Raw genomic sequence first — 24,421 nt, forward strand, 5'->3', positions numbered from 1 at the left:
CCACGAGCAGCTTGGCGTCGCGCTGTAGAGCCGCCGTCGCCCGCCGATTCGTCGTCGACACCGCCACTGGACGCGTCTGCTTGTAAACTTCGGCGGTGACCGCAACTGCTTCGCAACTGAACAATGTGTGGTTTATCATGTGTCCGAGCTAAAACGTCTGCAGGCCGTTCGGCCAGAGAAGATCCCTGTCAGTTAACTCTACTACTTCGCTGCTACTGCCCGTCGGAGCGGCTGGAAGCTGATTACCGTTATTGGGCAAAGCAATAGACCAATTAATGTCCCAGGAACTGCTCAGTAGTCAACGATTCGCTCTTCAATTTCTGTGGCTCGACCGCTGAACGGGCAGCTAGTGACAGTCGGGTGTGGTTAACGCTGTACTCATCTTATCCTGTCTATCTATCTATCTATCTATCCATATAAAGGGTGGTCCATTGATCGTGACCGGGCTAAATATCTCACGAAATAAGCGTCAAACGAAAAAACCACAAAGAACGAAACTTGTCTAGCTTCAAGGCGGAAATCAGATGGCGCTATGGTTGGCCCCCTAGATGGCGCTGCAATAGGTCAAACGGATATCAACTGCGTTTTTTTAAAAATAGGAACCCCCATTTTTATTACATATTCGTGTAGTACGTAAAGAAATATTAATGTTTTAGTTGGACCACTTATATGATGTCATTCAGGATACCGAGCAGCATACATAGCACACGCCCGTTGGACATTTTGATCACAATAGCCATACATTAACACGATATTGATCTTTTCCGCAACTGGTAAACGGTCCATTTTAACACGGGTAATGTACCACGAAGCAAATAAAGTATGCACTGACGGAATGTTACGTGATACCACGTACTTATACGTTTGTGACTATTACAGCGCCATCTATCACAAAGCGAAAAAAGTGGTCCAACTCAAACATTCATATTTCTTTACGTAATACACGAATATGTAATAAAAACTGAAGGTTCCTATTTAATGAAACGCAGTTTATAACAGTTTGACCTATTGCAGCGCCATCTAGCGCGCCAACCATAGTTCCATCTGGTTTCCCCCTTCAATATAGACGAGTTTCGTTCTTTGTAGTTTTAACGTTTGATGCTTATTTCGTGAGATATTTGGCCCGGTCACTATCAATGGACCACCCTGTATAAATTGAAGTCCCCGCCGCAGTTTCTGCCTTTATATGAAGGCTCCCCTAAGGAAATACTGCACGCATTTCGACGCTGTCTTCACTAACAGATCGACTAATTCGCGTGAAAAGTTCGTGGACACAAGCGATAGGCATAGGCCAACTTCTTACACGACAAGCAATGCGGGACGTACCATATATTAAGCTGAGTAGTACATATTTAAGCGACGTGAAGAGAAATGAGGATAAAATCGCATAGGAAATGTAAATACAGTTCGCGTCGGACTGGCGCCGAAGTCGGGAGCCCGGAAAGTGGCCGTAATTCGCACCAAACGGGCGCTGCGATTAGGCTGACAGATGGCGCGGTTACTCACATCTCTCACCACTGCCACGAGATGTCACCCCAAACGTCAATTAAACATGGATCAGATAACATTCGTGCCTCCTGCCAACATTCCTTGCGTGTACTGCTTAAATAGTTTAACTTACATAGAAGTTATGTCCGTTACCTAATGCTGTTGGCTGTTTTTTTAATCATAACTTACGCAGTGGCTTGCAAACAAAAGTAGCTATACGCCGACTGTGAACACAGTTAGGTGCTCACACTGTCACCGACATCAGTGGTTTCCGCTGACGACCTACATCGGCCGACATCTTCAAAAAAGTAACGACTACTTGCGCGGTAACAAAACAGCTCATCTCAGCGCTCGAACGTGCACTCTTCTGATGACAATCGGTAAAATTCCAATCAGTTTGTTTTCTTTGATCCAGTCGGCCGATGTCCTCAACACACGAAATGGGGCTGTGAGGAACTGGTAAGTCTACTGCAAGACACAGGCAGTTTGTGGCATCATGAGGATAAAAATCTCATAATCGGGATATAACTCTGAATCTATGGACTGAAATCGCAGTTCTACTGGGAACCAAAAATAGGCGAAACCTTTATTGGAAATTCTGAGCGTAAATTATGACCTCAAAAAATAATTTGTCAGGTGAGTTGGATGGCGAATCTTATGCTTAAAGTTACAGTAGTGGATCTTTTATTGGGTTATGGTAGGGAGGCATTACTGTCTAGAAGTTTATTATTACCGTTTCATGATAGTAGGGTGATTTCCCTAAATCGCGTCAGGCAAATGCCGGGATGGTTCTTTTGAAAGGGCACGGCCAATTTCGTTCCCTAATGTGATGGAACCGATGACCCCGCTGTATGGTCCTCTCCCTCAAACCAAGCAACCATGCCAGTAGGATTGTGGTTCTGTTAGACGATGTGGTTAGCAAATGGAGCGTACGTCTGTGTGTTCTCATTTTTCAGTTCTTTAGGTGTTCAAGGTATGTTCTTCTAAAATTTATGATTGTCTTTCACATGTACGATGAATGACACTCACTGAAGGTTAGTTGACGCATGTATGTTTTGCTGAATTTATTTTAAGTTGGCCAATGTTCGTAATCTTGCTTCTCAACGTCACCATGAATCTAACCTCCTGGACATAACTGATTCTAATGTAATATGATCTCCTTGATCCCGCCAAAAACTGACGAGGGAATTTGGAAATTTGTGGTAAGTTCCGGTAAGTTCTATGTGACCAGACTGCTGAGGTCATCGGTCCCTAGGCTTACACACTATGTTAATATAGCTTAAACTAACTGACGCTAAGGACAACAGACACACCCATGCCCAAGGGAGGACTCGAACCTCCGACGGGGAGAGCCGCGCCATCCGTGGCAAGGCCCCTAGACCGCACGGTTACCCCCCCCCCCCCCCCCCGCGGCAAACTGACGACGGAGGTCGGACATACTATGACGACGATGTCGGCCGATGTTACCGGGCGACCTATGGCGATTTTTGTCGGCGCCAGTGTGAACACAGTCTTAGCGCTACTCGTTACAATATCTCCCGAAAGTCGTCTAAGAAGTTGGAGTAAGAGTGTGACCAGTCGCAGAACGCAGCAGCCAATATAGGGCATCAGACACGACGGGTAGAGTACGAGAACTTTATAGAGTTGGGCACAACTACGTTCTTTAGTAACCCCAACACAATCTCGTCTGCCCCGAAGACTCACAGCAGGTCCTCTCTACCTACAATTTTTCGATGCTCAAAACATTTGGTGACGATTTGCTCACGTGCTATATGGTAACACTCCGAGGAAATCACCACGAAACTCGCTACGATCTGTATAACAACTGGAGGATTAAATGCTATGAAGAGAATACAAGACAACCCCACGCCTTTAAATTATCTAGCAGTTAACTGATCATAATAGTCAACGATACTGACGAAACTCGTTGATGAACCATATTAAGTGATAAGTAATTGCATCGGTAAAATAAAATAAAAACCAATTATGAGTATGAGGGCTGTGGTTAACTCCATAGCACCAAGGGCAGTTTACTATAAATAATTCTCACGAACGTCTTTGAACACAAGAGTAATTCCATCGTCAAGACTTTAAATTGCTTAAAAAAGTACGTTTAAGATAAGAGCGTAATCTTTCGGTTAACTGCGTATGAGAATAACAGTCCCTGTACGCAACACAATAAACTGGTTGGTGGTCGTGATAGTGTTTTGTGAATAATTAGTAACAGACCCCAGAGCCATTACGATTCAAATGGTGCGTGCATAAAAACGCTACGTAGCTTGTCTGCACTTGATTTGAGATACAAAAAATTTTTTCAGTATTACGTGTGTTTTGTGTACAAATTTACTGTAATAATTAATGTTTGTAATACTTTTGTGATTTAAATTTTGAATGTTTATTACAAATAAAAACGAATGAAACTTTCTGTATTACAGTTGAAGCCTCAAATCCTTTGAAGCAGCTCGACAGAAACGTACTTCTGTGTTCGAGATATTCATATTTGTCGTGTAAAATATTTTTCAACGTATTCTCTTGCATGCTAAACCACATGTACGGAGCTCAGCACAAACTAGAAAACAAGGAAACGACGCACTCCAACAGAATGACTGGCGTCTCGTCATGTTTTCGTGTAAAACAAACAACTCCTAACAGAAAAGATATGCTACAGGGACAAAATACATTTATTCATTGTGCAACAGAGACTGCTGATTTGGGGTAAGTATGTATACTCAACGCTGCAGTGCGATGACAATGATCACTGCGCTCCTGACCATCTCCCAAGTAAAGATTAGGTCAGTTTAGGTGAACTCCTTGTTCCACAGCCAACGGCCTTGCCGCAATGGTAACACCGGTTCCCGTCAGATCACCGAAGTTAAGCGCTGTCGGGCTGGGCTAGCACTTGAATGAGTGACCATCCGTTCTGCCGAGCGCTGTTGGCAAGCGGGGTGCACTCAGCCCTTGTGAGGCAAACTGAGGAACTTCTTAATTGAGAAGTAGTGGCTCCGGTCTCGTTATCTGACATACGGCCGGGAGAGCGGTGTGCTGACCACATGCCCCTCCGTATCCACATCCAGTGACACCTGTGGACTGAAGACGTCACGGCGGCCGGTCGGTACCGTTGGGCCTTCCAAGGCCTGTTCGGACGGAGAGTTTTTTTTTATGTTCCACAGAACCGTACTAAAGAGATTCTCTCAGATGTCAATCATGTCAGATAAATATGTCGTTGCCTTCCTCCTACCTGTAAAGCTGCAAATGGTGCAAATGAATGATTGGAACACAAGTAGAGCGAGTGTTGCGCCGTGTATTGTCATCGAAACGAACTATTCTACAATGACGACAGAAGAAACGCAAATCTTAAAACCACTGGGCTCGCATTCGTCACATGACAGTAATGTAGATCGATGCATGATTCAGTTAATATTTTATGGACAGATGTATCTCTCTTCTCCATACTACTTTCTCCAGCAGTGCAATTATCCCAGCCAATGAACACCAAAAAACGTCGACTGGGGAAAACTTCGTGCAGTTTCAAATTTTTGTAGAGTGACTGGGGGAAGGGGGGGGGGGAGTGTTATGCACAATATACTAAAAATCTTGACCAGTGGGGTGTGAGCGTGCGGGTGAGAGGGCGTGTAAAGGTCACTTTTTAAGGTTTGCCTCGAACATCTCGAAAACAGCGGTTTCTAGCCAAAAGTATCCCAATATAAAATTAAACTAAATTAAATTTCCTACAAATAATTCATGTACATCTTTTCCTCATTGTATAGGATGGGAAAATCGCTTATCATTATAAATAGTGTTTCTATTGCGTAAAGATGATGTTTATTCTTAAAAGACGTGAGGTAAGAGCACATATGAAACTTAAGTACCACATCTAAGTGTAGTAGAATCGTATTAAGGGATAAATTGTGTTCTGGAGGTGGAACAGGGTGGAAAGTAGGTGGTGGAGCGTGTGGGAAGGTAGTCGCTGGATTGTGGTCGTCCAATTCCCTCCTTCAGAGGACTTCAAAATGAAGAACGAGCAGGCAGTTCCCCATTCTCTCTACCGCAATACGTCACAAAAATCAACTACAGGGTATTTCACGAAGTTATACCGACCTTTCTTCATGAATCACTGGCGACGGAGTCTGCGGACAGTCCCGCTGGCGGAATGTTTATTTTCCACAAAGTATGTTAACATTACAGTTTATACAGATTTGAGTTTCTAATAACACAAACGAAAGGAAAGCATATGGACACATTCTGCGTGAATTGTAGCATTGTGTTCTGTACTGCTACGGCGGAAATTTATTCTGTCATCCTGTACGGCAGGTGCAGTGTTCTTCTGGGAAAGGCGGATTCCTCCTCTCAGAGTGCTGCTCAAATGGTTCTGAGCACTATGGGACACAACATCTGAGGTCATCAGTCCCCTAGAACTTAGAACTACTTAAACCTAACTAACCTAAGGACATCACACACATCCATACCCGAGGCAGGATTCGAACCTGCGACCGTAGCGGTCGCGCGGTTCCAGACTGAAGCGCCTAGAACCGCTCGGCCACCTCGGCCGGCGAGCGCTGCTCGCTTTTCAGTTTACATCCCAATTTATCTCCCGAATATTTCATGTACAGTTCTCTTATATAATTACACAAATCAAAAGTGCAGTGTGATTCGGTGAGAGTGCCATGACGTCGACCCAATGCGACGTTGAAGTGGCATCAGGAGCGGTGGAACTGAACTCACATAAGTCGATAAAACTTGGGAAAAAATACAAAGAAATGTGGAAAAACAAACAGTGGAAAATACGTAAAAATTAGAAAATGTGTGAAAAGTACATAAAACCAGAGGGAAAATGCTCCTCCGCGAAAGGCTACTTCAGAAAGGTGTGGAAGAACCAGCAGCCTCATTCTGCCTTCCTCAGCAAGAACTTTGGTATGCTGACATATTTGTGCTCTTTTAACACAGAACATTCCAAAACCTTTTACCCAGTCCCCGTTTGTAGTTACAACTTCATACTCAGCATCTTCCTTTCACTGTCAATGTCTATACAGTGTGGTCCATTGATCGTGACTGGGCCAAATATCTCACGAAATAAGCGTCAAATGAAAGAACTACAAAGAACGAAACTTGTCTAACTTGAAGGGGGAAACCAGATGGCGCTATGGTTGGCCCGCTAGATGGCGCTGCCATAGGTCAAACGGATATCAACTGCGTTTTTTTTTTTTTTTTAAATAGGAACCCCCATTTTTATTACATATTCGTGTAGTACGTAAAGAAATATGAATGTTTTATTTGGATCACTTTTTTCGCTTTGTTATAGATGGCGCGGTAGTAGTTCAAATGGCTCTGAGCACTATGGGACTTAACTGCTGAGGTCATCAGTCCCCTAGAACTTAAAACTACTTAAACCTAACTAACCCATGGATAAGTCACACATCCATGCCCGAGGCAGGATTCGAACCTGCGACCGTAGCGGTCGCGTGGTTCCAGACTGTAGCGTCTAGAACCGCTCGGCCACTTCGGCCGGCCGCTGTAATAGTCACAAAAGTGTAAGTACGTGGCATCACGTAACATTCCGCCAGTGCTTCGTGATGCATTACCCGTGTTAAAATGGGCCGTTTACCAACTGCGGAAAACGTCGATATCGCGTTGATGTATGGCTGTTGTGATCAAAATACCCAACGGACGTGTGCTAGGTATGCTGCTCGGTATCCTGGACGACATCATCCAAGTGTCCGGACAGTTCGCCGGATAGTTACGTTATTTAAGGAAACAGGAAGTGTTCAGCCACATGTGAAACGTCAACCAGTGATAACCTCCTGACTACAGTACAGTATTGACCTAGAACTGAGTTTAAGTATCACCAAGGAAGAAATGTCTGAAAATGTAATTTTTCAGAGTTTTGCAATCTAAATGTGAATAATTTTATTATAGTGTCCCTAAAGTGCGATGGACGCTCATAGAAGGAAGCTTCGAAGAGGTTTGTTGCTATATATATATATATATATATATATAAAGAAGGAAGTCTTTGGTGGTTATTGGCTATCTTCAGCATTCAACGTTACGAAGCAATTTAAAGTGTCATAACTGCCTGTGGATGTGACATAACCAGTCTAGTGTCCAATCACTACATTCTTAAAGTCGTCAAACTTTCCAGTACAGTAATTAAATTAAATTATTTTGCAGGTTTTTTAAAAATATTTCTACAGTGTTATTACTTAGAACTGAATTTTTCACCAGGTGACCTAACATCAGAAACAGAAGTGTTTCAAGAAACCCCCTATCAAGGCGTAACTTCAGACATCCGTACTTCCTTATTTTTGTAATAGTAAACAATATCGTTACATATTGTAAATCTTAATTGAGAGTATGTCTCAAAGTTTGGAATACATTTTATTGCGTTTCCATTCATTCTTGTGATGTAGTAAGGGTTCAAAGACCAAAAGTGTTTCATGTGACTCCAAAAGATGGTAGCTTTTTTCTATACGTTAAATACGCACCGAGTCTACGACATGTATGCGCACAGATGTACATCTACATCCATACTTCGCAAGCCACCTGACGGCGTGTGGTGGAGGATACTTTGAGTACCCCTATCGGTTCTCCCTTCTATTCCAGGCTCGTATTGTTCGTGAAAAGAAAGATTGTCCGTACGCCTCTGTGTGGGCTCTAATCTCTCTGATTTCATCCTCACGGTCTCTTCGCGAGATATACGTAGGAGGGAGCAATATACTGCTTGACTCCTCGGTGAAGGTATGTTCTCGAAACTTCAACAAAAGCCCGTACCGACCTACTGAGCGTCTCTCTTCCAGACTCTTCCACTGGAGTTTATCATCTCCGTAACACTTTCGCGATTGCTAAATGACCCTGTAACGAAGCGCGCTGCTTTCCGTTGGATCTTCTCTATCTCTTCTATCAACCCTATCTGGTACGGATCCCACACCAACGAGCAGTATTCAAGGAGTGGGCGAACAAGTGTACTGTAACATACGTCCTTTGTTTTGGGATTGCATTTCCTTAGGATTCTTCCAATGAATCTCAGTCTGGCATCTGCTTTACGAACGATTAATTTTATATGGTCATTCCATTTTAAATCACTCCTAATGCCTACTCCCAGATAATTTGTGGGATTAACTGCTTCCAGTTGCTGACCTGCTATATTTTAGCTAAATGAGGAAAGATCTTTCTTTCTATGTATTCGCAGCACATTACACTTGTCTACATTGAGATTCAATTGCCATTCCCTGCACCATGCGTCAATTCGTTGCAGATCCTCCTGCATTTCAGTACAATTTTCCATTGTTACAACCTCTCGATATACTACAGCATCATCCGCAAAAAGCCCCAGTGAACTTTCGATGTTATCTACAAGGTCATTTATATATATTGTGAATAGCAACGGTCCTACGACATTCCCCTGCGGCACACCTGAAATCACTCTTACTTCGGAAGACTTCTCTCCATTGAGAATGACATGCTGCGTTCTGTTATCTAGGAACTCTTCAATCCAATCACACAATTGGTCTGATAGTCCATATGCTCTTACTTTGTTCATTAAACGACTGTGGGGAACTGTATCGAACGCCTTGCGGAAGTCAAACACGGCATCTACCTGGGAACCCGTGTCTATGGCCCTCTGAGTCTCGTGGACGAATAGCGCGAGCTGGGTTTCACACGATCGTGTTTTTCACAACCCATGCTGATTCCTACAAATGGTTCAAATGGCTCTGAGCACTATGGGACTTAACATCTGAAGTCATCAGTCGCCTAGAACTTAGAACTGCTTTAACCTAACTAACCTACGGACATCACACACATCCATGCCCGAGGCAGGATTCGAACCTGCGGCCGTAGCAGTCGCGCGGTTCCGGACTGAGCGCCTAGAACCGCTAGACCACCGCGGCCGGCTGATTCCTACAGAGTAGATTTCTAGTCTCCAGAAAAGTTATTATAATCGAACATAATACGTGTTCCAAAATTCTACAACTGATCGAGTTAGAGATATAGGTCTATAGTTCTGCACACCTGTTCAACGTCCCTTCTTGGAAGCGGGGATGACCTGTGCCCTTTTCCAATCCTTTGGAACGCTGCGCTCTTCTAGGGACCTATGGTACACCGCTGCAAGAAGGGGGGTAAGTTTCTTCGCGTACTCTGTTTAAAATCGAACTGGTATCCCATCACGTCCAGCGGCCTTTCCTCTTTTGAGCGATTTTAATTGTTTTTCTATCCCTCTGTCATCTATTTCGATATCTACCATTTCGTCATCTGTGCGAAAATCTAGAGAATGAACTACAGTGCAGTCTTCCTCTGTGAAACAGCTTTGGAAAAAAGACATTTAGTATTTCGGCCGTTAGTCTGTCATCTTCTGTTACAGCACCATTTTGGTCACAGAGTGCCTGGACATTTTGTTTTGATCCACCCACCGCTTTGACATTTCTTAGGATTTTCTACCAAGTCAGTACATAGAACTTTACTTACGAATTCATTGAACGCTTCTCGCATAGCCCTCCTCACACGACATTTCGCTTGCGTAATTTTTGTTTGTCTGCAAGGCTTTGGGTTTGTTTATGTTCGCTGTGAAGTTCTCTTTGCTTCCGTAGCAGTTTTCTAACTTGGTTGTTGTACCACGGTGGCTCTTTTCCATGTCTTACGATCTTGCTTGGCACATACTCATCTAATGCATATTGTACGATGGTTTTGAACTTTGTCCACTGATCCTCAACACTATCTGTACTTGAGACAAAACTTTTGTGTTGAGCCGTCAAGTACTCTGAAATCTGCTTTTTGTCACTTTTGCTAAACAGAAAAATCTCCCTACCTTTTTTAATATTTCTATCTACGGCTGCAATCATCGATGCAGTAACCGCTTTATGATCGCTGATTCCATGTTCTGCGTTAACTGTTTCAAACAGTTCGGGTCTGTTTGTCAGCAGAAGGTCTAATATGTTATCGCCACGAGTCGGTTCTCTGTTTTACTGCTCAAGGTAGATTTCAGATAATGCACTTAAAAAAATTTCACTGGATTCTTTGTCCCTGCCACCAGTTATAAACGTTTGAGTCTCCCAGTGTATATCTGGTAAAATAAAATCTCCACGAAGAAGTATAACATGGTCGGGAAATCTACTCGAAATATTTTCCAAATTTTCCTTCAGGTGCTCTGCCACAACAGCTGCTGAGCCAGGGGGCCTATAGAGACATCCAATTACCATGTTTGAACCTGCTTTAACCGTGACCTTCACCCAAATTATTTCACATATCGGATCTCCGTCAATTTCCTTCGATACTACTGCACTATTTATCGCTGTAAACACGCCTCCCCCTTCACTGTCCAGCCTGTCTCTGCGGTATACATTCCAATCTGAGTTTAGGATTTCATTACTGTTTACATCTGGTTTCAGCCAACTTTCCGTCCCTAGTACTATGTGGGCATTGTGACCGTTTATTAATGAGAGCAGTTCTGGGACCTTTCTATAGACGCTCCTGCAGTTTACTATTACCACATTAATATTGTTATTCCCTGTTGCGTTTTGCCTACTACTACCTTGTCGCGTCTCAGGAGGCGTCTTGTCGGGCCTAGGGAGGGAATTCTCTAACCTAAAAAACCCACATGTGCACTCCACGCGTATTAAGCTACCGCTTCCTGCGTGTAGTACACGACTGACCTATTCCGGGGGACCCTACATTTCTCCACCTGATAGCGGAGGTCGAGAAATTTGCACTCCAGATCTCCGCAGAATCGTCTGCGCCTCTGGTTTAAGCCTTCCACTCAGCTCCAAACCAGAGGACCGCGATCGGTTCTGGGAAAGATACTACAAATAATTAGCTCAGATTCCATCCCGCGAGCGAGGCTTTCCGCCTACACCAACTCGGCCAACCGCCTGTATGAACTGAGGATGACCTCTCAACCCAGACGGCAGGAGTCACCGGTGCCGACATGAGCAACAATTTGCAGTCGGGTGCACACAGTGCTTTCTGTTGCCGCCGGCAGAGCCTCCTCCACATCTAGGATGAGACCCCCCGGCAAGGAGACAGAGTAAACACTTGCCTTCTTCCCCGACCTTTCCGCTATTTCCCTAATGGGCTTCATCACCCGCCTAACATTGGAGCTCCCAATCACTAATAAGCCCCTCCCCCCACCCCCCACCCCCGTGTGTCTGCTCGGACCTTGCCGAAAGAGCGGCCCCATGTCCACTGACAGGCAGAGCGGGCGATGCCACACGGCCAGCCTCCACATTGACCCTCCGCCTCGTGCGCCGCGAACGCCGCTGAACCTGCCACTTCCCTTGGGGAGAGGGTGGCCTAACCGTGCCCGGTACCCGCGAAGGTGTCTCGACAGCAGGGACAGTGAAGCATGTAACACCTGGGGTGTACCATGCGACGCACCAGACTCCCCACTGCCGCTGTACTCCGAGGCAGCAGCCTTACGACGGCTGAACGCGGCCATCAGCACGTTCAGCTGTTAGCGAACAGTGGCCAGCTCCTTCTGCGTCCGTACACAGCAGTCACACATCCTATCCATGCTAAGAAATCAACAATTTACTGTAGAGAGTTAATCAACTTTTAACTAGACTTAATTCACTAACGGCGACTGATAGCTGACTAAACTGTGGTTACTAGACACTTCTTGCTGGAATCAATGAAAATAAGCACTACCTGTCTCTGGACTGTATTAAAAAAAAAAAAAACACGAAATCTATGGAACACTATTGCTAGTACTCGAAAATCAAAGCTTCCTAAAAGCAAAAACACACAGAAAGAGAAGTGACAAGTAAGAAAAACACAGTTAATAGTTAAATTTACGTAGCTTTCTGCACAGCAGATGTGAAGCAGACGGCAGTTACCACGACAATGGCGAGGGGAATCCTACCATCAGTACTTCTGAAATAACGTAGCCTAACACAATGTCGGTCGAATAGCTTGAGCTTCTAGTGTTTCATATCAGTTTCACATTTTTTAGCATTGTGGGACGTTTTATAGTCCCCTGATCGTGCTAGCTGCAGCCTTTGTACTCTGGTTTTATGATGCAAGATGGAAATATATCCATATTCTTGCCTGAAGAGTGCCTGATCCACATCCTGCTCTGGTTCTGGAAAATGGATAGCCTCATGAGAGCTGCTGATAGTTATGTTATTTTCGTAAGTAAATCTACTGGAGGATCTCTCCTCGCACATCTCGTAGACCTACTGCATCAAATTTTTACCCCTTCTCCACCTCAATTTGTAGACTGTTCCTGATTATCGTCACTGTTGAGTGCCATGAAACTGCAGTGTTTCACTGCCTTATTCTTACAATTACCCAGTAAAATAATAAAGCCAAGTTTCCATCGCGCGAGGTACTGTACTGCAGTCTGTCTCGTGAGGGCATATGGGGCGATACGGATCTTATGTTACAAAGGCTGAAGAGTAGTCATTCGGTCGAATCTGAGAGATGAGAATGGAAAATTTTACTGATTTATGTGACTTCGACACAAAGCTGGTTGTGCTGAAATGGTCAAGCAGCTGAAACAGAACATGAAAACGGGCTGGCTCGTCGCACGTTCACGTGCAAGTATCTACCGAAACTGATAGGAAACCAAGTGAACGAATAAATGTTTAATGTCCATATCCTCGCCAAAAACGTACATATTTCAGGCTTCCATGCTCCTCACAGCAGAACAGGGTGCAATATGCACTATAACTGAGAAACTTAAAGCGACGTTGGTAAAGTCAGAAGTGCTTATGAGCATATTGTTAACAGCAAACGACATGTAAGAGAGAATTTATTGATGGAGTGACATTTTCACTTATGACTGCTGGAGGCACCGAAACTTGATTGGATCATGGAAAAACAAAAGCGAGTTGACATATCATCTAAACGACTCCTATCACGCTGCATAGGCGGTACTGCCAGGAAACGCTGTCCTCCCAAGAATGTCTCTTCAGCACGTGGATCTGGAATGTATGCCAGTCTGTGGAGTTTGTACATGACTGAGGGACTCAAATCACTTGGCTATTCTTGCTACCAGCTGTTGTTACACTAAAATAGTGCTATTGCCGCTCATTTCCATCCTTTTATGGCTGACTACTTCGCTGGTGAACATGGCATTTCCCAGTCAGAAACTTGTCTGTGCAATACGTCCAGAAATTTGCTATAACAGTTTGTGGAACATGATAATTAACTCCAGATCATATGTACAACTCAAATTCACCGGATATTAGTACTGTCTAACAAACTTTGGTTCATGAACTGCATCTTCGCATGAACATTTAGTTTAAATCTGCTTCTGAGCACATACCTTGGGCTTGTAGAATGTATTTTCTATCTAACTGCAGATGTTTTGGGTGCAAGAAGTACAACAACACGCTATCATGGGGGCTGATGTCATCTTTCAGCAGAACAGACATGGTTGCCTGCACAATTTCGAAGAAAGAATGTCCAATACATATAATAACGAATTTAACGATACTTGACTTAACGAAATATAAACAAACAACAGGTACAGATCTTAACATTTAGAAAATATGAAACATAAGGGCGATCAAAAAATTTACTTTTGAGGACGTTGCCACTGCGTATAAGCAACGTAGCGTGACTCCGATGTGCGTATGAAAGCAGCGACATGTAGGCACGGAATTAGTGTAGTATTCGTGTCTTTTCCACGCGCGTACAGTAAATGCGGAAACGTAAAGTGAGGCGACGTTATTACCAAATGCATCAACACAGGACCAGCGTGGCGTTATTCTTTTTTTGGCTGCCGGATGTCAAACACCGGTAACATCAGTCTGAGAATGACGAATGTGTTTGCCATTAAGGTGAAACGTCCGGAAATATTGCGACAGGGGGTGTTGTTGCTTCACGATAACGCACGTCCCCATATCGCAAATGTCGTAACGCCAACCCAAGTGAGAGACATTTGAGCACCCACCGTGAAACCCTGATCTCTCCCCATGCTGTTATCACGCCTTCGGTTCCTTAAAAGAGATCTTGACGGGCCGGAGATTCCTGTCGGATGAGTATGAGCAGCAGGCAATTGCGTCATTCTTTATGCAGTAGGGCATGGCGTTTTTACTCAGCAGGACGTGGCGTTTTCCGACCGGGTACCATCAACATGGTGCATGATCGCCGCAATGCTCACGGTGATTTTGCCCGAATGGCACACCGATTCTGGACTTCACTGCCCTCGAACGGAAACTTTTTGATCGCTTGTTATTGTTTGCTCACTTGAGGCGGTCCGTTCCAAAACTGGTCTTGTCCAATTTTTTTTTTACGAAATGAGTGAAGCCTACTCCGATTTTCTTCCGTACCCGGCGCATTGACTGATTAGTCTATATTCACGCAAAAGTTGTTCTTTACCATAGAAATCATTAACAAAAATCGGCCATCGTTCCAAAACTTGCCTTATTTACTCCAAGTGTCGTTCCAAGAGTCGCCTTATCCTACCAGCCAATGAAATTCAATTCCTCCCTCCTATTATTTAATTCTTGCAAGAATGCTTCACACGCATGACCAGTCGTTAGTCCCATGCTTTTTTCAAGGACTGCTTGTGGAAGACGTTTAAATTTTTTTTCTATCCAAGGGAAAAATTCCGGTCTTTTCGGAATCATCCTTCTGTTTCTTTATAACTAGATCAAAGTTAGTCATCAGCTCTTTGGGAAGGCGCGGGAATCCCTAACTTCGCGCTGTGGAGCATCATCTTCCAGAGGTGCGAGTCATTTCCCATTTTGTCAATACTTGTCTCCAACGGTATTTTAGAGGCTGCCATGGACAGGTTGCATCTGGCGGCAGCGAGATGAACTTAACGTTATTTTCCTCACAGGGACGTAGTACATCGGGACTTATATGGAAACTTAAGATTGTCACCAGTTTTAGCTTTTAGGCTTACTTGCTTCTTTAAAATTGGGAGAATAAGTGATGTAAACAAATCTTCAAAAACCTTGTGGTCAAATCAGTCTGATCTGGTTCGATTACACATTATTAATGATTAAAGCGATTTCTCAGATTCGTTGTATATATATATATATATATATATCAGTATGCATATATACTTAATGTCACAGGGCTTTTTACACACAGAAAAACTCTATATATATATAGGGTGAGTCACCTAACGTTACCGCTGGTTATATTTCGTAAACCACATCAAATACTAACGAACTGATTCCACAGACCGAATGTGAGGAGAGGGGCTAGTGTAATTGTTTCATACAAACCATACAAAAATGCACGGAAGTATGTTTTTTAACACAAACCTACGTTTTTCTAAATGGAATCACGTTAGCTTTGTTAGCACATCTGAACATATAAACAAATACGTAATCAGTGCCGTTTGTTGCATTGTAAAATGTTAATTACATACGGAGATATTGTAACCTAAAGTTTACGCTTGAAACCTCCGACGTTCAGTTGCGTGTTGTAACAAACACGGGCCACGATCGGCGAGCAGCATCTGCAGGGACATGTGTATGATGACGACCGTATTTATGAGTGTGGCTGTAGTGCACTGTTGTGGTTTGGTCTGTGGACTGTAAATGTATGGTGCGGAATCTTTGGCGACCACCTCATTGGTCCTCACTTCATTGCAGGGGCCCAAACAGCTGCAACATACATCGCGTTTCTACGGAATGATCTGCCAACGTTGCTCGAAAATGTTCCACTGGAAACGCGTCGACGTATGTGATATCAGCATGATGGTGCACCTGCACATTCCGCAATTAGCACTAGGCTGACCCTTGACAGGATGTTCGACGGGCGTTTCATAGGACGTGGAGGACGCATAAATTGGCCAGCCCGTTCTCCTGATCTTACACCTCTGGACTTCTTTCTGTGGGGTACGTTAAAGGAGAATGTGTACCGTGATGTGCCTACAACCCCAGAGGATATGAAACAACGTATTGTGGCAGCCTGTACTGCGGCGTGTACGACATTCATTACGCCAGATATTGCAATTGTGTGCAGCAAATGATGGCCACCACATTGAACATCTATTGGCCTGACATGTCGGGACACACTCTATTCCACTCCGTAATTGAAAACGGAAACCGCGTGTGTACGTGTACCTCACCCCTCATGGTAATGTACATGTGCGTCAGTGAAAAAGACCAATAAAAAGGTGTTAGCATGTGGACGTAATGTGCTGTTCCAGTCTCTTCTGTACCTAAGGTCCATCACCGTTCCCTTTGGATCCCTACGTAATTCGGTGCTCTCCGATACACACGATCGAACAGCGGAGGAGTGGTACTCAAGCGTCAACTTTAGGTTACAATATCTCTGGATGTAATTAACATTTTACAATGCAACAAACGGCACTGATTACGTATTTGTTTATATGTACAGATGTGCTAACAAAACTAACGGGGTTCCATTTAAAAAAACGTAGGTTTGTGTTAAAAAACATACTTCCGTGCATTTTTTTATGGTTTGTCTTAACCAATTACACTAGCCCCTCTCCTCACGTTCGGTCTGTGGAATCGATTTGTCAGTATTTGATGTGATTTACGAAATATATCTAGCGGTAATGTTAGGTGACTCACCCTGTATATATATATATATATATATATATATATATATATATATATATATATATATATATTACAAGTGTTCCATATTCTCCCTCCTACTGATTCTGGAGATATCAAGTCGATAATAAAGTTCTTCCCATGTTCCAATCAATTTACTCAAAAGCACTGCTGATGCGAGCTCGTAGTTCTGGTAGGTTTGTTGGTAGAGGAGGCGTAAACGATGAATCTTTCACATAGCGCCACACAAAAATATCGCATGGGGTTGCGTCGGAAGAATGTGGAGGCCATGACGCGAATTGGTGATTATCAGCCCCACTAAGACTGATCCACTGGTTCTTCAGTTTCTTGTTTAAGGAATCATTAACATCATGGTGCAACAGGGTTGGAGCACCATGCTGTTTGTAGGTGAAGTCCACACTGTCTGTCTCCAGTTGTGGCAGGAGCCAATTTTCCAGCAATTACGTAATTCTTTATGCAGCAGGGCATGGCGTTTTTACGCAGCAGGACGTGGCGTTTTACAGACCGGGTACCATCAACATGGTCAACATGGTCAACATGGTGCATCGGTGGGATGACCGCCGCAATGCTCACGGTGTTTTTCCCCGAATGGCACACCGATTCTGGATTTTACTGCCTTCGAACGGAAACTTTTTGATCGCTTGTTATTGTTTGCTCACGTCTTCAGAGCGTCACTTCACTGTGATTACCTACTGGCTTGTCTTTAAGTTTACGAATCAGGTTTGAAATACACAGCGAAACAACCAAATTATTTAGTTTATTTGCAGTTACAAATGCAGCTTTTCTGTTGGTCTTAGCCAAAGAAGGAAGCATCCGAGGCACGTGAGAAATAATCTCGTATGGACAAAACAATAACAAAAATATCCGTACTGATCTATTGAAACTATTTATCACTGAATCCTGAGAGAATCAAGTTGCAGAGGCAAGTCAACTGATCAGCAAGCTCGCAATGCATTTCCCCAGCTACAGAAAAAATGTGAACTTCTGAGTGAGGCATTGTAACATGCCATCAACCGTGCTTTCTCTTATTCCCAATTTTCAATCTAAGTTATATTAGACGTTATATGTTGATAATTATAGGTATAAGGCATAAGGCATAAATAACAGTACGATGACAATTCTGATCGAAAAAGAAGTAGTGGTTAAAATGTGAACGGCCTGGGGCAGGACGGTGTTGATTTGCTGGTGGTGACCAACTAATTTGCCTGCAGAAACTAAAACAATACTGAAAGCGATACAAGATTAGGTCACTGAAAGTCGGTGAAACAGAAGGAAAGAGTATCCTATATTAAAATCTGTAAAGCTCTAGCATCTACAGACTGTTTTAAAAGGTTTCATGAGATGAAAATAACCGACCAGAAGTTAGTTACTGACAGACTTTCCTCTCAGTGTTCAGAAAACAGCAAATTCCAAATTTACTGGAAACACAGTGTAACAAATGATAAAACAGACCAATGCAATCGATTTGATATACCAGTTATCAACAAGGCTGACCAAATTGCCTTGCTCATAAACACTTCTATACTCAACACACAATTTGCATACTTTCTGGAATGAGAGGGAGGCAGGCTCCGGCAGGTGAAGAGATAGCTATGCAGAAACAAGGAATCTGTGCACATATTTCAATTTATAATATCGGGTACCCGCATTATCTCACAGAAAACTTTCAAGAGCCTATAGGACCTAAAACTCCACCCTGCACTCTCTTGGCAACTTTCAAGAGCCTGTAGGGCCTTAAACGGTGCAAATGGCTCTGAGCACTATGCGACTTAACTTCTGAGGTCATCAGTCGCCTAGAACTTAGAGAACTAATTGAATCTAACTAACCTAAGGACATCACACACATCCATGCCCGAGGCAGGATTCGAACCTGCGACCGTAGCGGGCGCTCGGTTCCAGACTACAGCGCCTAGAACCGCACGGCCATTCCGGCCGGCCCTTGGCAAATGCAGAAGGCAGGTTTCGCAGAATATATTTAACATACTGGTAACTTGTCTTTGAAACTGTTATGGTTATTAAAAACATGATTGAGTGGATAATTTATAATAATAATAATAATAATAATAATAACAGCTATCTATTGGTCTGTTGGGTTTCTCGTATTTAACCTAGATATGGCTTATAAAACTAATACAACAGATTTCGCCATAAATATAAATTTCATTCACGGCTGTTTCTACAGTGCATTTTTCGCTTGGTAATCGAATTAAGAGTCACACAGTGAAGACTGAAGTGCGTGATTCGCTGATGTTTACGAATCAACCACCCTCCACAGTTCAAGGGCAAGGCTTTTATTGCCCGTTTTCAATTTACATGGTAATTTTGTGGCGTTTAATAGCCCGTGCTTAAACAGAACATGTAGACTGAGCTCCAGGCAGTGATGTCCTGCTGTGTGAAATATTCCCTGCTGCTCAGTTATAACATAAAATAAAGTCACGTAAACGAGTAATCCAATGTTATCTAAGCAGACGTAAGAAATAGTGTCATTTACCGCATTGAACCTTACAATGTGAATTTGGTAATCCTTGCAATTACTGTAACTTCCCTAAACATCCCATATTCGATTCTGCGTCCTTAGTTATTCGTAATGCATCTGGTCAATCTAGCAAAAAACTGCTATTGCTCATAAAATTTCTGAGTGGATTACCTTCCACGCATTTCTTACTTGTTCATCAGGCTATACCACCTCCTGTTATGATTTGATGTCGAAGAAACGTCAGGCACTAAACCATTTGAACTTCAATCACTGTCTTTTTATTCATAAATTTCTCGACATTGTCGATATTGTAGAGAGGGGTTACGTAGTGGCAGATTTTATGGTTTGTGTTACGTCAAATATTATATTCGAAAGACAATCAAAACACATTATCTGCATAACAAATGTATATTCTTCCTCGGTATAGTTGTTTGTCGCTTATTTTGAAATCTTTAACAACAACAGAGAAATTTTGGTTGAAAGTTGTCACAATGATACTCCGCCAGGTGGGCTACACTGTTAACAGTTCTTTTTTTATCCTTGAAAGCAAGAGAAAAAATTGTTTTCACACAGCTACGGAAATCGTGAAATATGATATATATACGTGTGTGTGTGTGTGTGTGTGTGTGTGTGTGTGTGTGTGTGTGTGATTTAAATTATGTAGTACATGATTTTTATACAGTGAGAACATTCCTTTTTCACCTCAGCAGCGATACAACTTAGCATTTGTTTATCTTAGTTTTTATCATTTACTTCGATGCCCTCGGTTTCCCTCTAACTTTGCGAAATTAATAGCGTACAAAACTTTTGTCTTTTTGTATAAAATTTCATCGGAATGGATCGGCCATCTTCAATTAATTATTTATCGTTCCGTGCCGCTCACCATGCATCCTCCACTTTTTACCCCCATAATTTTGCCACGGTAGGAGGTGCCCTCAAACAAAACCAAAAGAAACTGACCACTCGAAAGACATCTGCACCGTTTGTTTCCAGAAAGCAACGCTGATGGAGAACGCTCTACGTCTGACATGTTCGAATCATCTTCATTCAATTCCATGCTCTCGTCAGAATCGTGAAGAGAAAATGTGTCACTGGTGTCGTCAGTCTCGTTGTTTGGCGTTTCTGTGAGCACAGAAATTGTATGGGACGGTTTTGAACCTTTGCAGGAAATTACATTTTATTCTGTTTCCCTTTCTTCTCAACTAGTTTTTCCATCATATTTTTGCTGTCGATGGCTTCCTGAAAATCGACAGGACTGATGATTTTTCCTGGTGGGACATTAACATTTTGCGACGTTTTAATTATTTTTTTTCCTATCCAGAGGAAAAATTCTGGTCTTTTCGGAATCATCCTTCTGTTTCTTTATAACTAGATCAAAGTTAGTGATCAGCTCTTTGGGAAGGCGCGGGAATTCGTCCCTTCGCACTGTGGAGCATCATCTTCCAGAGGTGCAACTCATTTTCCATTTTGTCAATACTTCTCTCCAACGGGATTTTAGAAGCTACAATGGACAGTTTGCATTTGACGGGAGCGAGATGAACTTTATGTTATTTTCCTCATAGGGACGTAATACATCGAGACTTATATGGAAACTTAAGATTGTCACCAGTTTTAGCTTTTAGGCTTAATTCCTTCTTTAAAATTGGGAGAATAAGTGATGTAAACAAATCTTCAAAAACCTCGTGGTCAAATCAGCCTGATTTTGTTCGATTATACAACGTTATTATAAACGATTAAAGCGATTTCTCAGATTCGTTGTATATATATATATATATATATATATATATATATATATATATATATATACTTAATGTCACAGGGTTTTGTACACACAGAAAACCTCAATAAGTTCTTTTTTTTTTCCAAGTGTTCCATATTTGCCCTCCTACTGATTCTGGAGATATTAAGCCGATAATAAAGTTCTTCCCATGTTCCTATCAATCTGTTCAAAAGCACTGCTGATGTGAGCTCGTAGTTCTGGTAGTTTTGTTGGTAGAGGAGGCGTAAACGGCGAATCTTTCACCTAACGCCACCCAAAGAAATCGCACGGGGTTGTGTCACAAGAATGTGGAGGCCATGACACAAATTGCTGATTATCTACCCCACCAGGACCAGGTGAAGCAAATGGGGGAGAAGCTGTTGAGGTTCTGGAGGAATGTGAATAAGGTGTCCTCACCTTCAATCCAGATAGCAAAGATGTCATCAATGAATTTGAACCAGGTGAGGGGCTTAGGATTCTGGGTTTTTAGGAAGGATTCCTCTACATGGCCCATGAATAGGTTAGCATAGGATGGTGCCATGCAGGTGCCCATAGCTGTACTGCGAATTTGTTTGTAGGTAATGGCTCAACCCAACAAGCCACCTTCCTAGATGTTGACCTTCACCTCAGAGATGACTACATCAGTACCTCTGTCCATATCAAACCTACTAACCACCAGCAATACTTCCACTTTGACAGCTGCCACCCATTCCATACCAACAAGTCCCCTCCGTATAGCCTAGCCACCCATGGTTGTGCATCTGCAGTGACGAGCAGTCCCTCTCAAAATATACCGCGGGTCTCACTGAAGCCTTCACTGACTGTAATTATCCTCCTATCCTTGTACAAAAACAAATCTCCTGTGCCTTATCTTTCCAGTCTCCCACCACCTCCCAAAGTCCCACAGTCCAGCCACAGAGGAGCATTCCCCTCATAACTCAGTACCATCCGGGACTGGAGCAACTGAATTACATTCTCCACCAGGGTTTCGATTACCTCTCATCATACCTTGAAATAAGAAATGTCCTGCCCACTATCCCTCCCACCCTTCCTACCAAGGTATTCCACTGTCCACCGAACCTACACAATATAGTCGTACATCCTTACACAACCTCTGCTCCCAATTCCTTACCTCATGGTTCATACCCCTGTAATAGACCTAGATGCCAGACCTGTCCCATACATCCATCTACCACCACCTACTACAGTCCAGTCACTAACATCACCTATCCCATCAAAGGCAGGGCCACCTGTGAAACCAGTCATGTGATTTACAAGCTAAGCTGCAACCTCTGTGCAGCATTCTATGTAGGCATGACAACCAACAAGCTGTCTGTCCGCATGAAGGGCCACCAACAAACTGTGGCCAAGAAATAAGTGGACCACCCTGTTGCTGAACACGCTGCCGAACATGATATCCCTCATCTTAATGACTGCTTCGCAGCAATACATCCTACGTTCCCATAACTCTCCTGGCCTCAACCTTCATTAGTCACTGTCCTCACCCATCCAGCCCCCACCCTGTTCTGATTCCAGCACTACACAGCCATCATTTCGTGCCACACCCAGTCTTTTAATTTCTTTTATTTCTCTCCTTTCCACTACTTACCCCCTCCCCCCTCCGCACCTTCTCTCCTGCTCTCCATCTAAACTGCAACACTTGACTGTCCACCATTCCCACCATACTATCCCTTCCCCCTGCCCACCCCAGCCTCCTCCTTACCCCCACCCAGTCGCCACTCCCATCATGCACTGGCGCTGCTGTTCACAGTGTGGTCTCAGCTCTCTGAGACTGCAGGCGTATGTGTGTCTACTGCTGACACAGGCCTTAATGGCTGAAAGCTTTAATTGTGTGAATCTTTTTATTGTGTCTATCACGACTCACCATCTCCGCTATATGGTGAATACTGTATGTTGGTGTTTCTGTCCAATATCAACCACTTTTCATTGTTTTTGTTTATATTACACGAATATTGTCAGCAATTATTTCATGTAAAAGGCAGTGTTTGTTCATAAAAACAGATATGAAAACAGAAAGGCAAAAAAGAACTAAAGGTTTTTATTTCTTTGCTACTCACTTTCCGTCGACAGCGTCAATGATACTTGCTGCAATACCTAATTCCTGGAAACATTTCAGCATTTTTTTCCTCCTTTTCTGGGCGTCTTTGTAAATTGATCATATAAACTTCATCAAAGCCCATTGCATCTGGCTGTGGGTAAATAAGGTAGTCCAGAAAAATGTCATTTATTGGAAAGTCAGCACCGTCAGCTGTAAGTAAACAAACATACTTGAGTCCACACATGTGCCTCTCACCCCCCCCCCCCCCCAAACACACACACACAAAAAGTGTATCAATTTAACATATGATAAATACTTTTTTAAAGTAAATAATGACAACGAAATATACAATGTTTGGAGCGAGAGAGAGAGAGAGAGAGAGAGAGAGAGAGAGAGAGAGAGAGAGAGAGAGAGAGTTGGAGGGAGAGAGGGTGAGAGGGTGAGAGAGAGAGAGAGAGAGAGAGAGAGAGAGAGAGAGAGAGAGAGAGAGAGAGCTTTTGCATTAGGAGGAAAAGGAAAGATGGAATGACAGAACACTATAGCATCAGAAACAATGGGCTTCAAAATTTGTTATTGTAAATTTTGCCAAACTTTGTGCAGCAAAGGTGGGTGCAGAAGTAGCTCATGTGTGACTTGGCCTGAAGCAATTGCCTGATTTTCCCCTCGTCCTTTATTTGTAATACTCTTTCATCTGTGCAAAAATATCATAATGCCAGGAACCCTCCCCACAGTACACTAGCTTCATAAGGTGTGAACAATGCTAACTGGCAGCAGTCTTACGATCTCAACAGACTCAGTCCACATCTGACTGCTGTTAAATCTCAGTGCCTGGATTCAACATAAATAGTTTTCAACCTGATCATAAGTGAGCAGGGACCTCATGTCACCATTATCATTTCCCAGTCAATCATTCTTTCTTTGCGTAACCTACAATAGATCAGTGCGGAGAGCAGAGAACTGATCCACTATGACTTCTGCATTGTGGGCAAATAAAGATGAGACAATCCATCAAGATTATCTTCTGAGAATTTGCAGGCTGAACAATGTGAACATTTGGATTGTACATTGAGACTATCTTGACTGGCTCCCGTAATCCTCATTATTATGCAATTAGGCTCCACATCATTGGCTCTACCGTCACAGGT

General features: G+C 43.1%; 1 protein-coding gene across 1 annotated transcript in view; it reads right to left on the bottom strand.

The window, feature by feature from the left end:
• The window catches only part of LOC124613064 (glycosyltransferase 25 family member), an 804,128-nt gene that overhangs the window by 716,129 nt on the left and 63,578 nt on the right, over positions 1-24,421 (bottom strand). The window contains 2 exon segments of the mRNA XM_047141647.1: positions 23,296-23,369; positions 23,371-23,486. Of these exon segments, the coding sequence (XP_046997603.1) occupies positions 23,296-23,369; positions 23,371-23,486 (190 nt within the window).

The sequence above is a fragment of the Schistocerca americana genome, chromosome 4 (genome assembly GCF_021461395.2).
Source record: "Schistocerca americana isolate TAMUIC-IGC-003095 chromosome 4, iqSchAmer2.1, whole genome shotgun sequence".
NCBI classification, from domain to species: Eukaryota; Metazoa; Arthropoda; class Insecta; order Orthoptera; family Acrididae; genus Schistocerca; species Schistocerca americana.